This window comes from Passer montanus, unplaced genomic scaffold, assembly GCF_014805655.1.
Source record: "Passer montanus isolate IOZ18808 unplaced genomic scaffold, ASM1480565v1 scaffold205, whole genome shotgun sequence".
Classification (NCBI taxonomy): Eukaryota; Metazoa; Chordata; class Aves; order Passeriformes; family Passeridae; genus Passer; species Passer montanus.
The window spans coordinates 1-14,664 of NW_024366648.1; the positions used below are offsets into that span (position 1 = coordinate 1).

At 39.4% G+C, this 14,664-nt stretch overlaps 1 protein-coding gene across 10 annotated transcripts in view; it reads right to left on the reverse strand.

Annotated features, from left to right (window-relative positions):
* Window positions 1-440: 440 nt before the first annotated feature.
* IQSEC1 (IQ motif and Sec7 domain ArfGEF 1) overlaps window positions 441-14,664 on the reverse strand; it is a 271,042-nt gene continuing 256,818 nt past the window's right edge. For all 10 annotated transcript variants that reach the window (XM_039708566.1, XM_039708564.1, XM_039708563.1 and 7 more), the window contains 8 exons: window positions 12,185-12,346; window positions 10,786-10,908; window positions 9,387-9,553; window positions 7,692-7,831; window positions 6,401-6,430; window positions 5,233-5,358; window positions 3,842-3,941; window positions 441-658 (listed from right to left, as the gene is read on the reverse strand). In XM_039708566.1, the coding sequence (XP_039564500.1) occupies window positions 456-658; window positions 3,842-3,941; window positions 5,233-5,358; window positions 6,401-6,430; window positions 7,692-7,831; window positions 9,387-9,553; window positions 10,786-10,908; window positions 12,185-12,346 (1,051 nt within the window). In that variant the 3' untranslated portion in view covers window positions 441-455. The remainder of the gene's footprint in view (window positions 659-3,841; window positions 3,942-5,232; window positions 5,359-6,400; window positions 6,431-7,691; window positions 7,832-9,386; window positions 9,554-10,785; window positions 10,909-12,184; window positions 12,347-14,664) is intronic.

The following is a 14,664-nucleotide window of genomic DNA, read 5'->3' on the forward strand; positions in this document are numbered from 1 at the left end:
TCTGTCCACATTATCCCTAAAATTCTTACGGGAATTTATAGGACAAATCACAGATCCATCTTTCCTTTCCACATTATCCCTAAAAATTCCTGCAGTAATTTATACTACAAATCACAGACCCAGCTCTCTTCTGTCCAAATTATCCCTAAAATTCTTCCTGTAATTTATGCTACAAATCACAGACCCAGCTCTCCTCTGCCCATTGTTATTTGCAGCTTGTCCAAGATGAATTCCACTGCAGCTACACTGCAGTAAATAGTAGTCAATGAACTCAGCCGGGGCTTAAGGCATTATTGGCTTTTTCCTTCTTCTCGAGATAAAGTCACAGAAAAACCCACATTATTTTGAACTTTTAAGGAGTTCTAATGTCTTATACTCTTATACTTTTTATTAATGGTAATTTTTAATTTAAAATTTAAATTTTCCAAGGGTAATATTTCTTTTTATTATTTTGATTAGCTGGAAAATGCTCCATTATATGTACCTTTGTACTTACACTCTATTCTGTGCTTTTCCATTTCTTGAACTTCTGCAATTGATTCCCTCAAATCATCTGTAAACTTCTTCCTGTCCTGAGGATTTGGTGCATTGAAATTTATGAGTACTTTGATATCTGCTCCTGGAACAGCTGACGTGAGCCGAATGCCATTGGGATAATCTGGAAGAAAAGGGCAAGAAAAACTAAGCTCTGATTAATACAATTACTTTTCTTTTAATAAAAATACCCGCAAAAAAGGAAAGCTTTTAGTAATATTACCACAGAGGATACAAAGTCAGAGAAATAAAAGTCTGACAGCATAAAATTAGAATAAAAATCCCTAAGGTACATTGGAACAGCCTGACTGTCAAATACTGAACAAATACTGAGAGATATCTTTATGTAGCTGCTGCCCTTAAGGCACAATATGCAATATATATCAAAAACAGTAGGGAAAAAAAAAAGCAAAAATCTAAGGGGATATTTTTTTTTCATGGAACAGATCCCATGATCACCTTATCCACTTGTGACCAAAGTTTTGCTGAGTGTAAAGGCTACTTGAAGACATTTCAAATGCTACAAATTATCTTTTACTTTTAACTCACCATTTGCAGGTGAGTTGACACACAAACAGGTACAGATTTAGTATTTCCTATTGGATTGTGCTCCCTGTACATGCTACTTTCCTTTTTTTCTTTAAAATGAAATTAAAAGTATCTGTGAAATCACATACTGAAGAAGTAAAAGGACTGATTTGGTTTTTTCACCCTTCTTTTGACCCATATTATGGACTTTTAATAAAAGGCAGATGTTTCAGGAAACTGTCTTTGCCTCTTTTCTAGGTGTACTTCTGAAGTTTTAACAGCTGGTCAAAAATACCTCCTGGTTGAGACAGAATGTTCATTTACAGAAAGATACTCAGAATGAAAATATGTTCTGCTGTAGAAAATAAATCAGTCTTTGCTTTAAGCACAGACCTGGAGCAATGGGGTGTCAACAAACCTCAACTTGTGCATTTTAACACAATATTTTCTTTTACTCAGCTGCCTTCCCCTCTTGGTTTGCTAAAGCTCTCAAATATTTACTTCAGTATTTGAGCCCAAGCTCAAGGGCTCCCATGTACTGAAACCTCCCTCCCTCGCTCAAGAGCCAGCAGATGAAGAGAGGCACTCCCCTCCCTCAAAGCTGTGAGGTTTCAACAAGACTTCAGCTTGTTGAAGAAACCAGTGCACGTGCTTGGCTTTTTTAGGATGCATTAACTTTGGCTTTTTTAGGGTACCTTCACTTTGGCTTTTTTAGGGTACCTAAACTCCCAGATCAAAGCTGCAACTAAAAGTGAAGCAAGTCCATTTACAATCCTCAGGGAAAACAGACCAACTGCCCCGAGGCTCAAATGGTCCTGAGGGGAAGGAGGGAAGAAGGATTTGGGAGTTTTGCTGGGATTTGCTGTCAACACCTCATGCAGAAGAACAGCCAAAAGGTCCCAGTGCGGGTAGGCTCAGGTGGGATGTTGAGAACATTGGCAGAGGGAATGCAGCAAACAGCTCTGCACCACTCCAGGGGGAAGAATAAAAACGTTTACAAAACCAAACAAGGAAACGTGGCAAGCCCAAAGTCACCAGGGCTGCCCCCACACACGAGCCAAGAAGGAATTTCCATGGAACAAACACGTGTATTTAAATACCAGAGGTACTTCTCTGCACTGCATTGATCAGGTACCAGGAAACCCTCACGTCAGTATTTCTTGGTTTCAGTCTCACTGTCTCCTAAGTGATCTGCTCCCCCTCTATATTTTGTTAGTGATTTTGACTGAAAATGGAAAATATACTTCTCAAATGGCCTATTTATTTACTAGAGATATGTGACATTGTTTTCCCTTTGCAGCTCATCCATCCCTCAAAATAATTGACTTCTATCATTAAAGTCAATTTTTCTATCACCAGTGCCAGTAATTTGTTCAATCTCACCAGCAGCCAAACCAATATTTTTGTTGCTTCTGCTTTAGCAACACTGACTTTTATTCCCTTGAAACCAGGGAACAGCTGCTCCACACAGTTACTGATGGCTCTGGACAAAACAGCCCAAAGCTTGCTAGGGACAGAGGAGACCCAGAATATTGAATTTTACAAATCAAAGGGGACAAATACTTCTCTTTCTCAATTGGAAAATTGTGCATCCCACCCAAGAGGCACCAATATTAGAGTGCAGTCTGTTCACTGATTCACTGAAGTGAATTCAGAAGCCCTCCTGAAGTGCCTCAGTTAAAATGCCTCCAGTTCCCTGGGAGGAATCCAATCCTTTACTTCTTGTTTCAATAAAGATATTTTAAATGTATTTGATTAGTGTTTCTACTCAGCATGCTTTATTTTTAAAATATATTTTATTTAACGTGGCATCAGAGAATTAGAAATCTTTCTAGTTTTAGTAGAATCCAGGATAGATGTATTTGGCCTTCCCCACTACAACTGAATTTTATATCATATAATGTGCTCACAAAAGAGAGAATGCATGTGTAAGCACAGAAATAATCTCTGTGCTACAGAGCTGCTGTGAGCTCTGCAGAACCTTCCCTTTGGAATCTCCAGAGGCTTGCAATAACAGCAATGGATTTTTAGGGAGCAAATTCTCAAGGACAAGGCAAAACTAAGAACCTTCCACGACAGAACAGCACAGAACTACTGCAGCTCACACTGGGCTGTACTCAATTTATAAGGGGGTGAAGGTTTGGTCATAAACCATGAATTCAGTCAGGCTGTCTCCCTATGTACCATACCAACAACTCTGCTCTGCTGTCACCACTCATGCTGTATTTGGACTTAGAAACAGGATTGTAGCAAATTATTTTGGTTTTTGTCTGCTGAGAAGCACTAAAGATAAAAAGAATATTGGACTGATGCAGATTGTAAGAGACATAAACAAAAAGTGTCAGAAAATGAAAGTCTATGCTTTGTATTTAAATTTGAGGCAGCATATATTATCTAGGCAAAGTTAAGTCATAAATCAGGAAAATAAATTAAATAGTGTTTTGAATTACAGATATCATTATAAGAGTCATTACTTATTATCACTCAGCTCCAGCTAATGGTACCACTGACTCAGCAACAGATGTGTTTGTTTCTTGGCAATCCTTTTATTCTTTACAGGTAATCACAAACACATTTGGGGAGATTGGGCTCCTGACTACAACCAAAAAACTCTGGTTTATGTACTGACCGCATCTTGTTTTAAACTTTATTCTAAAGTTAAATCCAGAGTAATTTTATTCCTAAACTCAGGATCAAGTGCTGTCAATCCCTTTCACTTACACCATTTTTGTTTTATTTATAGACAAGGTGGTCCTCTAAAAAGAGAGGAAATACTTACACTGGTTCTCAAAGAGAAGAACTTGCATTCCATAGAGGGAAAAGGACTGTCGAAAACTGTATGTAACAGAGTTCTTCTTCTTCTGAAAAATCTTGGTCACCTGAAAGGTATCAGATAAACAAAGTGAAATACTTATTCTACCAAATGTGCCTGTAGAAAACTATTGCTCTGATGAATTAGAATAAGAGAAAATATTTTATTTCAAAGAATGTTATAAATATGTCAGAAAAAATGCACTTGTCATTTTTGTCCCTTTTTTTTTAAATGCAACTGATGTATTTAATCTCTTGCTACTGAAAAAACCAAAGCTCTGCAGCATCATCTCTCTACAGCAGAAGGGTTAATATTTTATCCAGACACAAAGCCTTTGTGGTTTTTTTCCTCCAGAACTCTACTTGAAATTCTAAACCAAAAATAACCATGCATCCTTTCTGTGCTAGCAAAAAATGAAAACACATTTAAGTTATCCTTAAACCCCCCAAATTTAGGTGCTACCACACTGACCAATCTGGTCTGTATTATTCCCCAAACAGTTTGATAGAACTACTGATATCTGAGTAAGTAATAAAAAATAGCAGAAAACAATGTTCCATCAGTTTCCACTCAAGCTCCCATTTACAGCTCCTAGTTTATACTCAGAAGCAAAAGGATTAATGTTTTTGGGTTTTTTTTTTAATTCCTGGTTTTAAGGTCTTCAGGTATGCAAAAAAACACACAGAGTAAAACTGTGTAGATGAGATGTGCCTTTTTCCTAACAAAATATGAAATACTTGGTGTAGTTCTCAGTTTTCAGGTAACAACCAAATGCATTCCAAATGGAGTGCAACAAATTTTCCTATTTTTAAGAGTAAATCAACCAAATAATTCCAAGCCGTCCTGAGTTCTGTGTGTCTGCTTTTCAAAAGACTGGGTCAAGTTAAAGTCTGGGAAGGTAAATGCACACTAAAAAGTAAAGTCAACTGTAAAATCTATTTCAACAGATCCTACTCCTATTTCAGTGCACAAACAGATCTGGTTCGTAGAACATCTGGGGAACACAAGGTAGGATGCAATTTTGGTTTTCCACAAGTACCTTGAATTCATTATTCATGGAATAAATAATGTATCTGTTGATCCTTTAGGACATTGGGTGAACTGGAGGTGAGGATTTTTTCTCTGTAGGAAAAGCTACTGCATCAAATACCTTCTTGCAGAGTGTAGCCATTAATAAAAGACTTCAGTTTAAAAGCAAATTATACCGAATTTTAAAAATTAAGATACAAATCTCTTAATCATCCCAGGATTGTTGGAACACAGGATAACAGATATTTATTTTTAGGAATGCTCATGTAGTTAATTTCATGGAGACAGGATTTCTGAATACCTCATTGTCTCTGCCTGGAAATACGTACCACGAGAAGATCATTAAATAAAAATATTTCTCGTTGGTGCAATCCAAGCTTCTGAGGTTTATTTGGATCTGGAACTTCAAACAGCCTACAGTAGCAAACAAGCCTCCGGTGGGGGAGAGAGAGCACCTGCAATAATACAAAATTTCACAGTTCATACAACAACTTCTAGCCAAGAAAGAGCACTTTTTATACACCGCATCTTTTTTCTTTAACACTTCAAATATTTTTGCCACTAAGCCCATTAGACCTTTTCATCAGAGGACCAACAACAGGAACATAAAGAATTTATGCCACAAACTTGCAGGACATTCAAACTTCATCAAAGTTCCTTCCATGAGCATTTTTATTATCTTTAGAAGAAAGGATGCAAAGCAAGTTTAGCTTTTGTGAGATGCTGTGAGTTACTTTTTGTCAGCCACCAAGTGAATTCAATTTGCTCATTCCCTAATACCAAGAAAATGGTGACATCAGGACAAAGCAAATTCATTTTCAATCTGTCTTCTTTTCTCAAGCCAGAAAGAAAATCAAAGACTGAGTTTCCATTTTCTTATTGGAAATGTCTGCTGAAGGTGTCTCTGAAGCTGATAAGTGAGACTTAATTTCTTTCAAATGCAAATTATGAGAGCTTGTTAACAACACCAAGAGAAATCCATAAACTGGTGCGTTATAAGTACAGTTTATCTTTATTACTGACTATGCCTATAATTTAAATTTGGAATCAATATTTTCAATGTTCATCTACCATTCAGAAGTGAATTTCAACTGGCAGTATCTTTCCAGAGTATCATTCAATTCTCAAATGGACCAGAAAGAATAAACACACCACAGCTCAGGTGGGAAGATGAGGTGAAAACTGTGATTTTAATTATTTGTTTATTCTTTACTGGCTAATTTCTACAGGGATGATAATAGTTCAAATAAATAAAATGTATATTAAAAAGGTGTAGAAGACACTTGGCAATAAATCAGGCAGCCTCTGGGAAATAAATTTTTTAGAAAATCTTTATACTTTTGAGAGTTTTTACTGTAACACAACAAAAATATTGCCTGAAAGAACATCAGTAATTTAAAATTTTAAAACGTAACAAAATGTCTTATTTTCAGTTTAGGAAAATGCTGCCAGTTACAATGACTATAAATTTTGAAGGAGTAGGAGAGAAATACCTACACAACCAAGTCCATGGTGCAGAGATCCAATCTACAGTAGAAAGACACATACAAGTTGATTAAACTTCAGAGAAACACAGAACTGTATCATAGCAAGTAAATACGGCACGCTCTGACTATGACTAAATGCCTATAAAGTAAAAACAAATAGAGCTATCAATAAAGACTCTTGCCTGTTCCCCTAAATTCCTTGCACACAGTTAAAAAGTCTCCCACCAGAAGAATCCTTCAAGCTAGGACTCCACCAAGGGCATTGTTTTCTTAATCCCATTTAATTTACAAGGTCAGGATTAGTTTTAGGATTTGAATTGCCACATGTCTGAATAAAAAAAGAACCATGGAAAAAAGCATCTCCCACAGAAGCCTATATATAAACCTAAATCCCCAATTACAGAAACAAAGTTTCATATTAAGTGCCTGAGTACTGACTTCAGAATATTTATTTCCTTTCCTCTCAAAAATAGATACAAGCTTTTGTGAAAATTTTGCTTTCTTTCCTTTTCTTATTCAAAGAGATCTTCTCAGCACATTCTTTACTGGAAGCAGACCAAAATTAGATTTTTGGTGGTCCCTCATTCCCTTCCCCCTTCCCCTGACTAAGGCTTGTCTGAGAAGAGATTACAGTTCAAAGCCCTTTAACTGTAATAGGGAGAATCCTGAGATCCACATTCGGAGACAAAATGCTGTGGCCTTTCTTTTCTCTCTCCTTTTCCAAGAGATGCTTTGAAGATTCATTTATATAGCAAAATATTTCAGGACTTTTCCAACAACAATCCTATCTTTGGATGCTCAAACCCAGCACCAGAATCCCCGGGACCTGATTTCCAGATATGTCCTGAGATAAAATGACCCCATGTCCCCTTACAAATCCCAGGTCATGGAGGCAGCAGAGCAGGTGACAAAGATACTGATGTGAACAGAACTTCTCTGTTAATCTTGTAAATTATGGAGCCATAACTGACAGTGCACATTTTGAAATACGGTTCTCTACAATATCACATTAACAAATCACTTTGATTCTTTAGAAATAAATGAGAGAACTGCCTAAAATGCAGATATTTCAGAACTGTAAAGCCTCACAATAAAGCATTTTAAGACTCCTAACGTCATCATATCACCCATGACTGCAAAAAACAAAATTCATCTGCTTGGACACTCCAGAATTTAAGTCAACCTTATAGGGAATGACTTTGACAGTTTCTGCCCTTTGCCATTCGTGGGCCAGTCTGTGAGGGGAGCAGCCCAGCCGTGCTGCCCTGCCCGTGCCCCATGGCAGAGCAGAGGGCACTCACCGGTTTCTTGCCCACAATGAGCTTCTCCACCTTCTGCACCTGGGACACGTGGTCCTCGTTGGTCTTCAGCTCGCGCTTGCGGATGCGCTCGTAGATCCCGATCAGCATCTCCCGTGGGATGTCCTCACCATCATCCACCCCTGCAGGGCCAAGCTGCTGTTAGCAGGGATCTCACCCACACAGAGGATGAAATCCTGGGCACTCTCTGTTCTCCTGCCCTCCCAGTGCTGCCCGCCTGCCTGGATGTTTGTGCTGGTTTCTCCCAGCTGCCAGCCAGCTCCTCCTGTGTGTCCTCGTGCTGCCTCAGCCACACACAAGTGGTGTGAATATGATTTAAACACTGACTTTGGTCCAGAAACTCGCTGCCATACCCCATACCCCAAGACATTGATGGAGATCATACACGCTTGGGGATTTTTTGTTTTAAAACTCCCATCTGAAACTAAGATATAAAAAGGCTGATTTCCTAAAGGATTTTTTCTTTCACACCTCTGTTTGGTATTAAAGCTACAAGGAGTTAAATTCCTTTTAGGAATTTAACACTAAAACCTCCAACATTCTCCTAGGAATACACCCCTGGGAGGAAGGAGAAGAACCATTTCATTTTGCCTCTGTCTCAATATTACTCAATGTTCATGAAATAATTTCCTATGTGAGAACTTTTTGAATGCATTAAAATTATTTAACCAATATTTCCTATAAGGTTTCAAAAATTACTAGTTTAGTCTAGAAAAACAAATCAACAAAACAGCCCAGATCCAATATTATTGTTTAGTACTGTGTGATTATCATTGGCATGGCATTCTAACAAATGTCACACTGTCTTGAATGCTTTATCCTAAATTTTTAATAGCAATGGAAGGAGTCCAATTTCACTAAGTGACTTAAAGCTGGATTTTCTGGGGACAGGGAGATGCATGTCTTTTTTTTTTTTTTAACGGGTTTTAAAGCAATACACTCTTATCTCCCATTCAGAAGCAAAGATAGAATATTTTGTCGTCTCAGTGCAACAACTGCTCCCATAAAAAATACAGTGATAAAATACAATTTGTTTGCAGATAGAAGCAAGCAAAACCACCTCTGTTCTGTGCCACATGGACAAGCCTTCCACAGCCACCCTTTCTGATGCAGTGATTTACTGCAGCAAGGTAGCTTGTTACAGAAATTGCTGCAGCAGCCACAACTGCTGGCATGCATGCTGCAGTTCAGAGAGAATGTGCTGTGGCTAACTCCACAAATGTAACTGCAGCATTATGCCAAGAGATGCATATCAGGCCTTTGGAGTATTTGTGGATTTTATAATAAAATCTCAGCACTAACTTAAACTTTGCTAAGCTGGAACATCTGCTAAGCACAGGTTGTTCATTGCTGCCTTATATAAATCTCAGGGAATAAAATCACCAACCAGGACTTCCATTTTCAAGATCTGAAATTCCAGAACACAAGTATTTTGGTTTTTCTGGTCCTAAAATGAACGGTCCTGACAATACATCCATCCACTCAAGAAAAACAAGACAAAAATTACAAAATATGACACAATTAATTCTGGTTTTGCTGTTACAGAAATCACTGAAGTCTGTCCAAATGGCAGCCAGGTGACAGCAGTGTGAAGCTATTCCCAGAAGACACAGAGTGTCCCTGCAAGGACAGTGACAGGGAAAAGCTTTGAGGAGCTTTGCCCTTAGGGTCTCTTACCCCTGAGGTTCTTGATGAAGTCCTCCAGCTTCATCTTGCGCTCGGGTTTGACGTTGGGGCTGTACATGTCGGTGTTGAGCAGGATGATGGCGAAGGCCAGGATAAAGATGGTGTCGGGGTTGCGGAACTGCCGCACCACGCCCGGGTTGCAGATGCAGTAACGCTGGCTGGGAACACCAGAGAGGCTGTCAGGCCTGGGAGGCACTGCTCCAATGCACCAAATAACCCACCCGCTGCATTCCTGAGCCTCAGCAAGCTACTGCTCCCTTTCCACAGAATTCACAGAATCACAGAATGACCAGGTTGGAAGAGATCTTCAAGATCATCCAGTCCAACCCATGTCCCAACACCACAACTAAACCATGGCACCCAGTGCCACATTCAGTCTTTTTATGAATGGTGTCTCCACCACCTCCCCTGGCAGGCCATTCCAAAACTTTATCACTCTTTCTGTAAAAAACTTATTTCCTAATATCCAACCTATATTTCCCTTGATGCAGCTTGAGACTGTGTCCTCTGGTTCTGTCAGTGCTGCCTGGAGAAAGAAGCCAACCCCCCTTGACTACAACTACCCTTCAGGGAGCTGTGGAGTGATAAGGTCACTTTGGAGTCTCCTTTTCTCCAGGGTAAACACCCGCAGCTCCCTCAGTCATTCCTCACCAGGCCTTGTGCTCCCAGCCCCTCACCATCCTCGTTGCCCCCTCTGGATGTGCTCGAGCGACTCAATGTCCTTCCCAAACTGATGGCCCAGAACTGGACACAGCTTTAGCATTCCATCCACATGTTTTCATGAGGCAATCCTTGAATGTGCAAGGAGTTTGTTTCTCCTTAACTGTAACTTCACTTACTACAATAACTTCTATATCCCATTTTTTTCAGTGATTAATACCCTGACAGCAGGTAAGAACACAGCATTGATTTTGGCTTACTGCCGTGTGGTGATTTCCACCTTATCCTGCCCTGGATACACCTCTGTCAGTACTGATAAGTGACTCCTCTCTCTCCCACTGTTGTTGAAGTATTTAATGAAAATTAGGAGTATACATACCCTACAATGTGCATGGGCTTTTAATTCCACTCATATAAACTACTAAATCCAAATATATTTTAGAGATGTTCAAAAATCCTTGAGTATCTTTTCAACTGATGCCAGAATGAACTTCTGAGAAAGTTCTATTAATATAAATGTCACAGGTGAACAACACCAGCAAATGAAACTTCCTATTCCATACTTAGCAACCACCCCCACAAACAAGACATATTTGAAAGTGTTTGTACCTCATGATGACACTGAAAATAACCAATAAAGTAACTTGGATAAGCCCATGTTCCCCAGTTCTGCAGTCTGACTGCAAAGCAGCAGGTTTCTGGTGACTGAGGGATTTATTTCACTTCCTACCTAAAAGCTTCAATGAGCCTCTCCACCTTCTGGGCTTCTCCTTGGACACGGATGTGGGCCTGAAATTTCCTGAGTGCTTCATCCAGCTCCATTGTGGAGAAGTCCATCTCATCCACCACACAGCTAGGACAAAAACAGATTCACATCATGTCTCTTTATTTCTAACAACACAGTAGAAAGGGAAGATTTTGAAACAGAAAAAACTTTCCAATTTTCCCTCTGACAGATATTCATGGAATTGTTTTTTAAACTTTCAGCAGCAATTGCAATAATTGCAGGTAAGCTGTGAAGGGAGGTTGAAAATAACAGATCAATGAGAACGTGCACATGTGAGCAGACCCTTGTGTTTTTTAACTGGAGACCTGTTGGAATGACAAATGTCTGATCATTGTAAGTGATATACCACTGCCACAAATAATTATTAGTTCTGTGCTCCAGGCCAATCAACTATCACAATGCCTCCAACAATAATAAACAGTTTACTGCTCAAAACATCATATCTCAGACAGCCTGCAGCAGGCACAATAATCTGTACCAAATGGCTCTACATCTAGGAACATTCTTAATTGCAGAGAGAAAAAATAACCTTGTTTGGATACTTTCTTATTATTTCTGTAATACTCCTCTCCCCATAATTTGCCATGACTTTCAGTTAACATTTATGGAGAAATAATTACTTTCTTGCTCTGAAAATACAGTGCTGACAAAAAATAAAAGGGAATCATTTTAATATAATCAGCAACATGAACTATGTCATTCTAATACTTTGTTTAAAGACTGCTTTAAAATCAGAGGCTTATAAATTTCCTTTAAGCTTAGCTTTTAGTTTTGAAATGACCAAACATGAATCACTGCAAGTAACAGCACAGTAATGCAGAAACCACAGAAAGCACCATCCACTTTTAAAAGCTTTTTCTTAAATGTATAGATATACAATGACAAATTGCAATAGCTCATATTTTTCTTTCAGTAACACTGTAGCTAATGTTGATTAGCAGCAAGCAATTTATTCCTCTTGCTTTTAATATTTTTCCTTTTATGCAAAAGCACAATGAAACAATGAGCCTGGAATTTCTCACACCCTTTCCAATCCTCACCTAAACATTATTATCAGTTCTGCAATAATGCTCACAGGCTTCCCATTATTGCAAGTTCTGTCAGGGTGTCAAAAAAGCCCTTTTGCCATTCCCGGTGTAAATGGTGTTTTCCCATTCCAAGGTGTAAAGTACATGTGCAGACTCCAAATGAAGTAATTAGCGCAATTAAGGACCCCCAGGAACACGCTGGCCAACAACAGGATGGGGAGGGGAATGAAACAGCATTTCTGTGAGCCATGGAGACAGCAGATGTCTCGGGGGGGCAGTGAGCAGTGCTCGCCCCTTCCCCACCCAATACTCACTCCAGCACGTCCCTGTTGAACTGCTTCTGCCGATTTCCCAGGAACTCGCCGATCATCTGCCTGCTGAGCCCCTTCCTCTGCAGCAGGAAGTGGGCAACCCCGACCGGAGTGTCGGGCACAAACCCTCGCTCGATGAGGTACTGGACTCCTTTCTCGGGTTTTCTGAGGAGAAATGACAGTGCAAAAGTATGACTTTCCCTCCATTCCTCCTGATCACATCTGATTAAAATTCCACAACGGGTCTGTCAATGATGGTCAATATATTCAATCACTTTTAAGCAATGTCCCGGCAGAATGGGCTAGTGTACCTGCAGGAATGTGCAGCTGAATGCATTGCTCACTGCTAAGAGCTGACAGCTTTGAGACACATCTTCGCCTATTTTCACACATTCCCTGCTCCAGAACCCTCCCAAGGAGAAGCTCTGGATGCAGCCAGCCTCCCTTGCCAGTGAAACAAAGCCCAACACCAGCTACTAAAAGCTCCTACTGCTGGGAAAGAGGTACCTTCCAGAAACTGAACTGAAAAGCTGCTGCTGAAAAAGAAGAAACAAAGAGCTCCCCTGACCTCCCCCCTGCCTGCTGGCAAAAGATAAACTTAATAAAAGCATGTGAAGTGATGTCCCTTGCAAGCTGAGAGAACAAAAAATAAGGGGGAAAACTACAGCCAGCCAAGCAAAAAGAAGCAATTAAAAATGGTGTAGCTCTCATGTAATTGAGACTTTTAGTTCCTTCCTTTAACACACCCACTGCCCCAGATTTCCCTCCCTCAGACAAGCACCTTTCCAGTGTCTCAGTGTTTTACATCTCTTCATACAGCTGCAGATTTAGCTGTAACCACTTTCACATCCCGAAACAAAGCAAACCAAAGCCACTCATTTTAACTGATTAAGACGTGTGCTGGGGAGGACGGTTGGGACAGAGCTGGCAATAAAATATATTGCTTATAAAGCCAAATGCTGCTTTATTCTCAAGTGCTGCAAAATCCCCCTTACAGCACACACTGTGCACTGCATCACCCAGCAGTGCAACACAGCTGAAAACTATTATTGCTTTTATAAACATTCAAGGAGAATCTTTACAGAACCAGTAATTCCATCATCAGCTTTATTTTGTATAGAATTAAGCTACAATGTCCACCTGTAAGAGTGGGTGGTTTGCAGCTTGCTGGATGACCTAACAGATATTTCCTTTAAGGCAAGCAAAATCAATCAGAGAGGACAAGGTGACCGTGCTATTTTTATAGAAGGTTGATCACACAACCATAACCCTTCCCCAGGGTTTTAATTGCAAATAACATTCCTAAATACATCATCATTCAGTTCTCCTACTCTTTTACAATCCATTATTATACACTTAATACCCTATTAAGAATTAGACAGATCAGAGAAATATATATAATTTAATCAAAAGGGAGTTCTCAAATCTCAATTTCTTGCATCAGGCTTTGTGGCTCTTTTCATCTGAAATAAGATTACACACACGGTCATCTTCTAAAACTAATCTCCTTCATACTAAAAAGTCTCTTTTCTGTAAGTAATGTAATTGCTATGTTCATATGCTTTTGAACTGTATTTCAGAATCCTTAATCTTTCTAAATTTAAATTCACAGCATCCAACAAAAACAGGAATAGTTTTCTCCATCCCTCTTGTTAGTGAGCTGCATTTGTCCAGTAAATTCAGAGAAATACAAACCCAGGAGAGATCCTCTCCAGTGACTGTCAAAGCAGAAAACAGTACTCAAAACCCACGGCTTAATCCAAAGATCTCCTTCACCTGACATATAGAAAATGCTGGATCCTTGCTTACTGTACTAAAACCCAATGTGAATTCCTAACACCTGCATAAGCCCGAACATTTAAAATCATCACAAAGATAAAATAATTTATTTTTCATCAGCCCCTCTCTGGTTATATAATTTTAAATAAGTCAGGGTCTGCTTTTTCATCTAAGATGCTTTGCCCTGGTTTGGTAATATGAAGTCACTTGATTCAAATACCCTTCAAACCAGGCTAGGTGAGTGTCCAAAACAGAGTTAAAAATCCATTTATAAAACGCTGGAAGCCAAGAGATCTTTTCCCACTGATACTCCCCTCACGGTGGAGTGAAATAGTTTTACAGTCTAGAGTTATTTGAAAGCAGTCTAGGATTATTTAGAATAGTCCAGTTTGTTACAAAAGCTGTAACCTGGAGCAGTAATAAGAAAATGACACCTGAACCCCCAAGCTGTAAGAATGAAGGCTGCTCCTTCCCTGTTTGATCAATCACCTCGTAAGTAAGGCAGGCTCAGGAGTTTATTGTTTTAAGCTGCTTCCCACCTCCCACCAGGAGGGACATTATCTTATTCACCAGGAAAAGTACTTACCAGAAAATGATGACTCTTCCAGAGTGTTCTGAAGTGCTCTATTTCCAAGGAAATTGTACTTCAAAAGTGAAGTTAACAATAGGTTCAGAGAAAAATGTACTCAAGGGGGCCTCCCCTT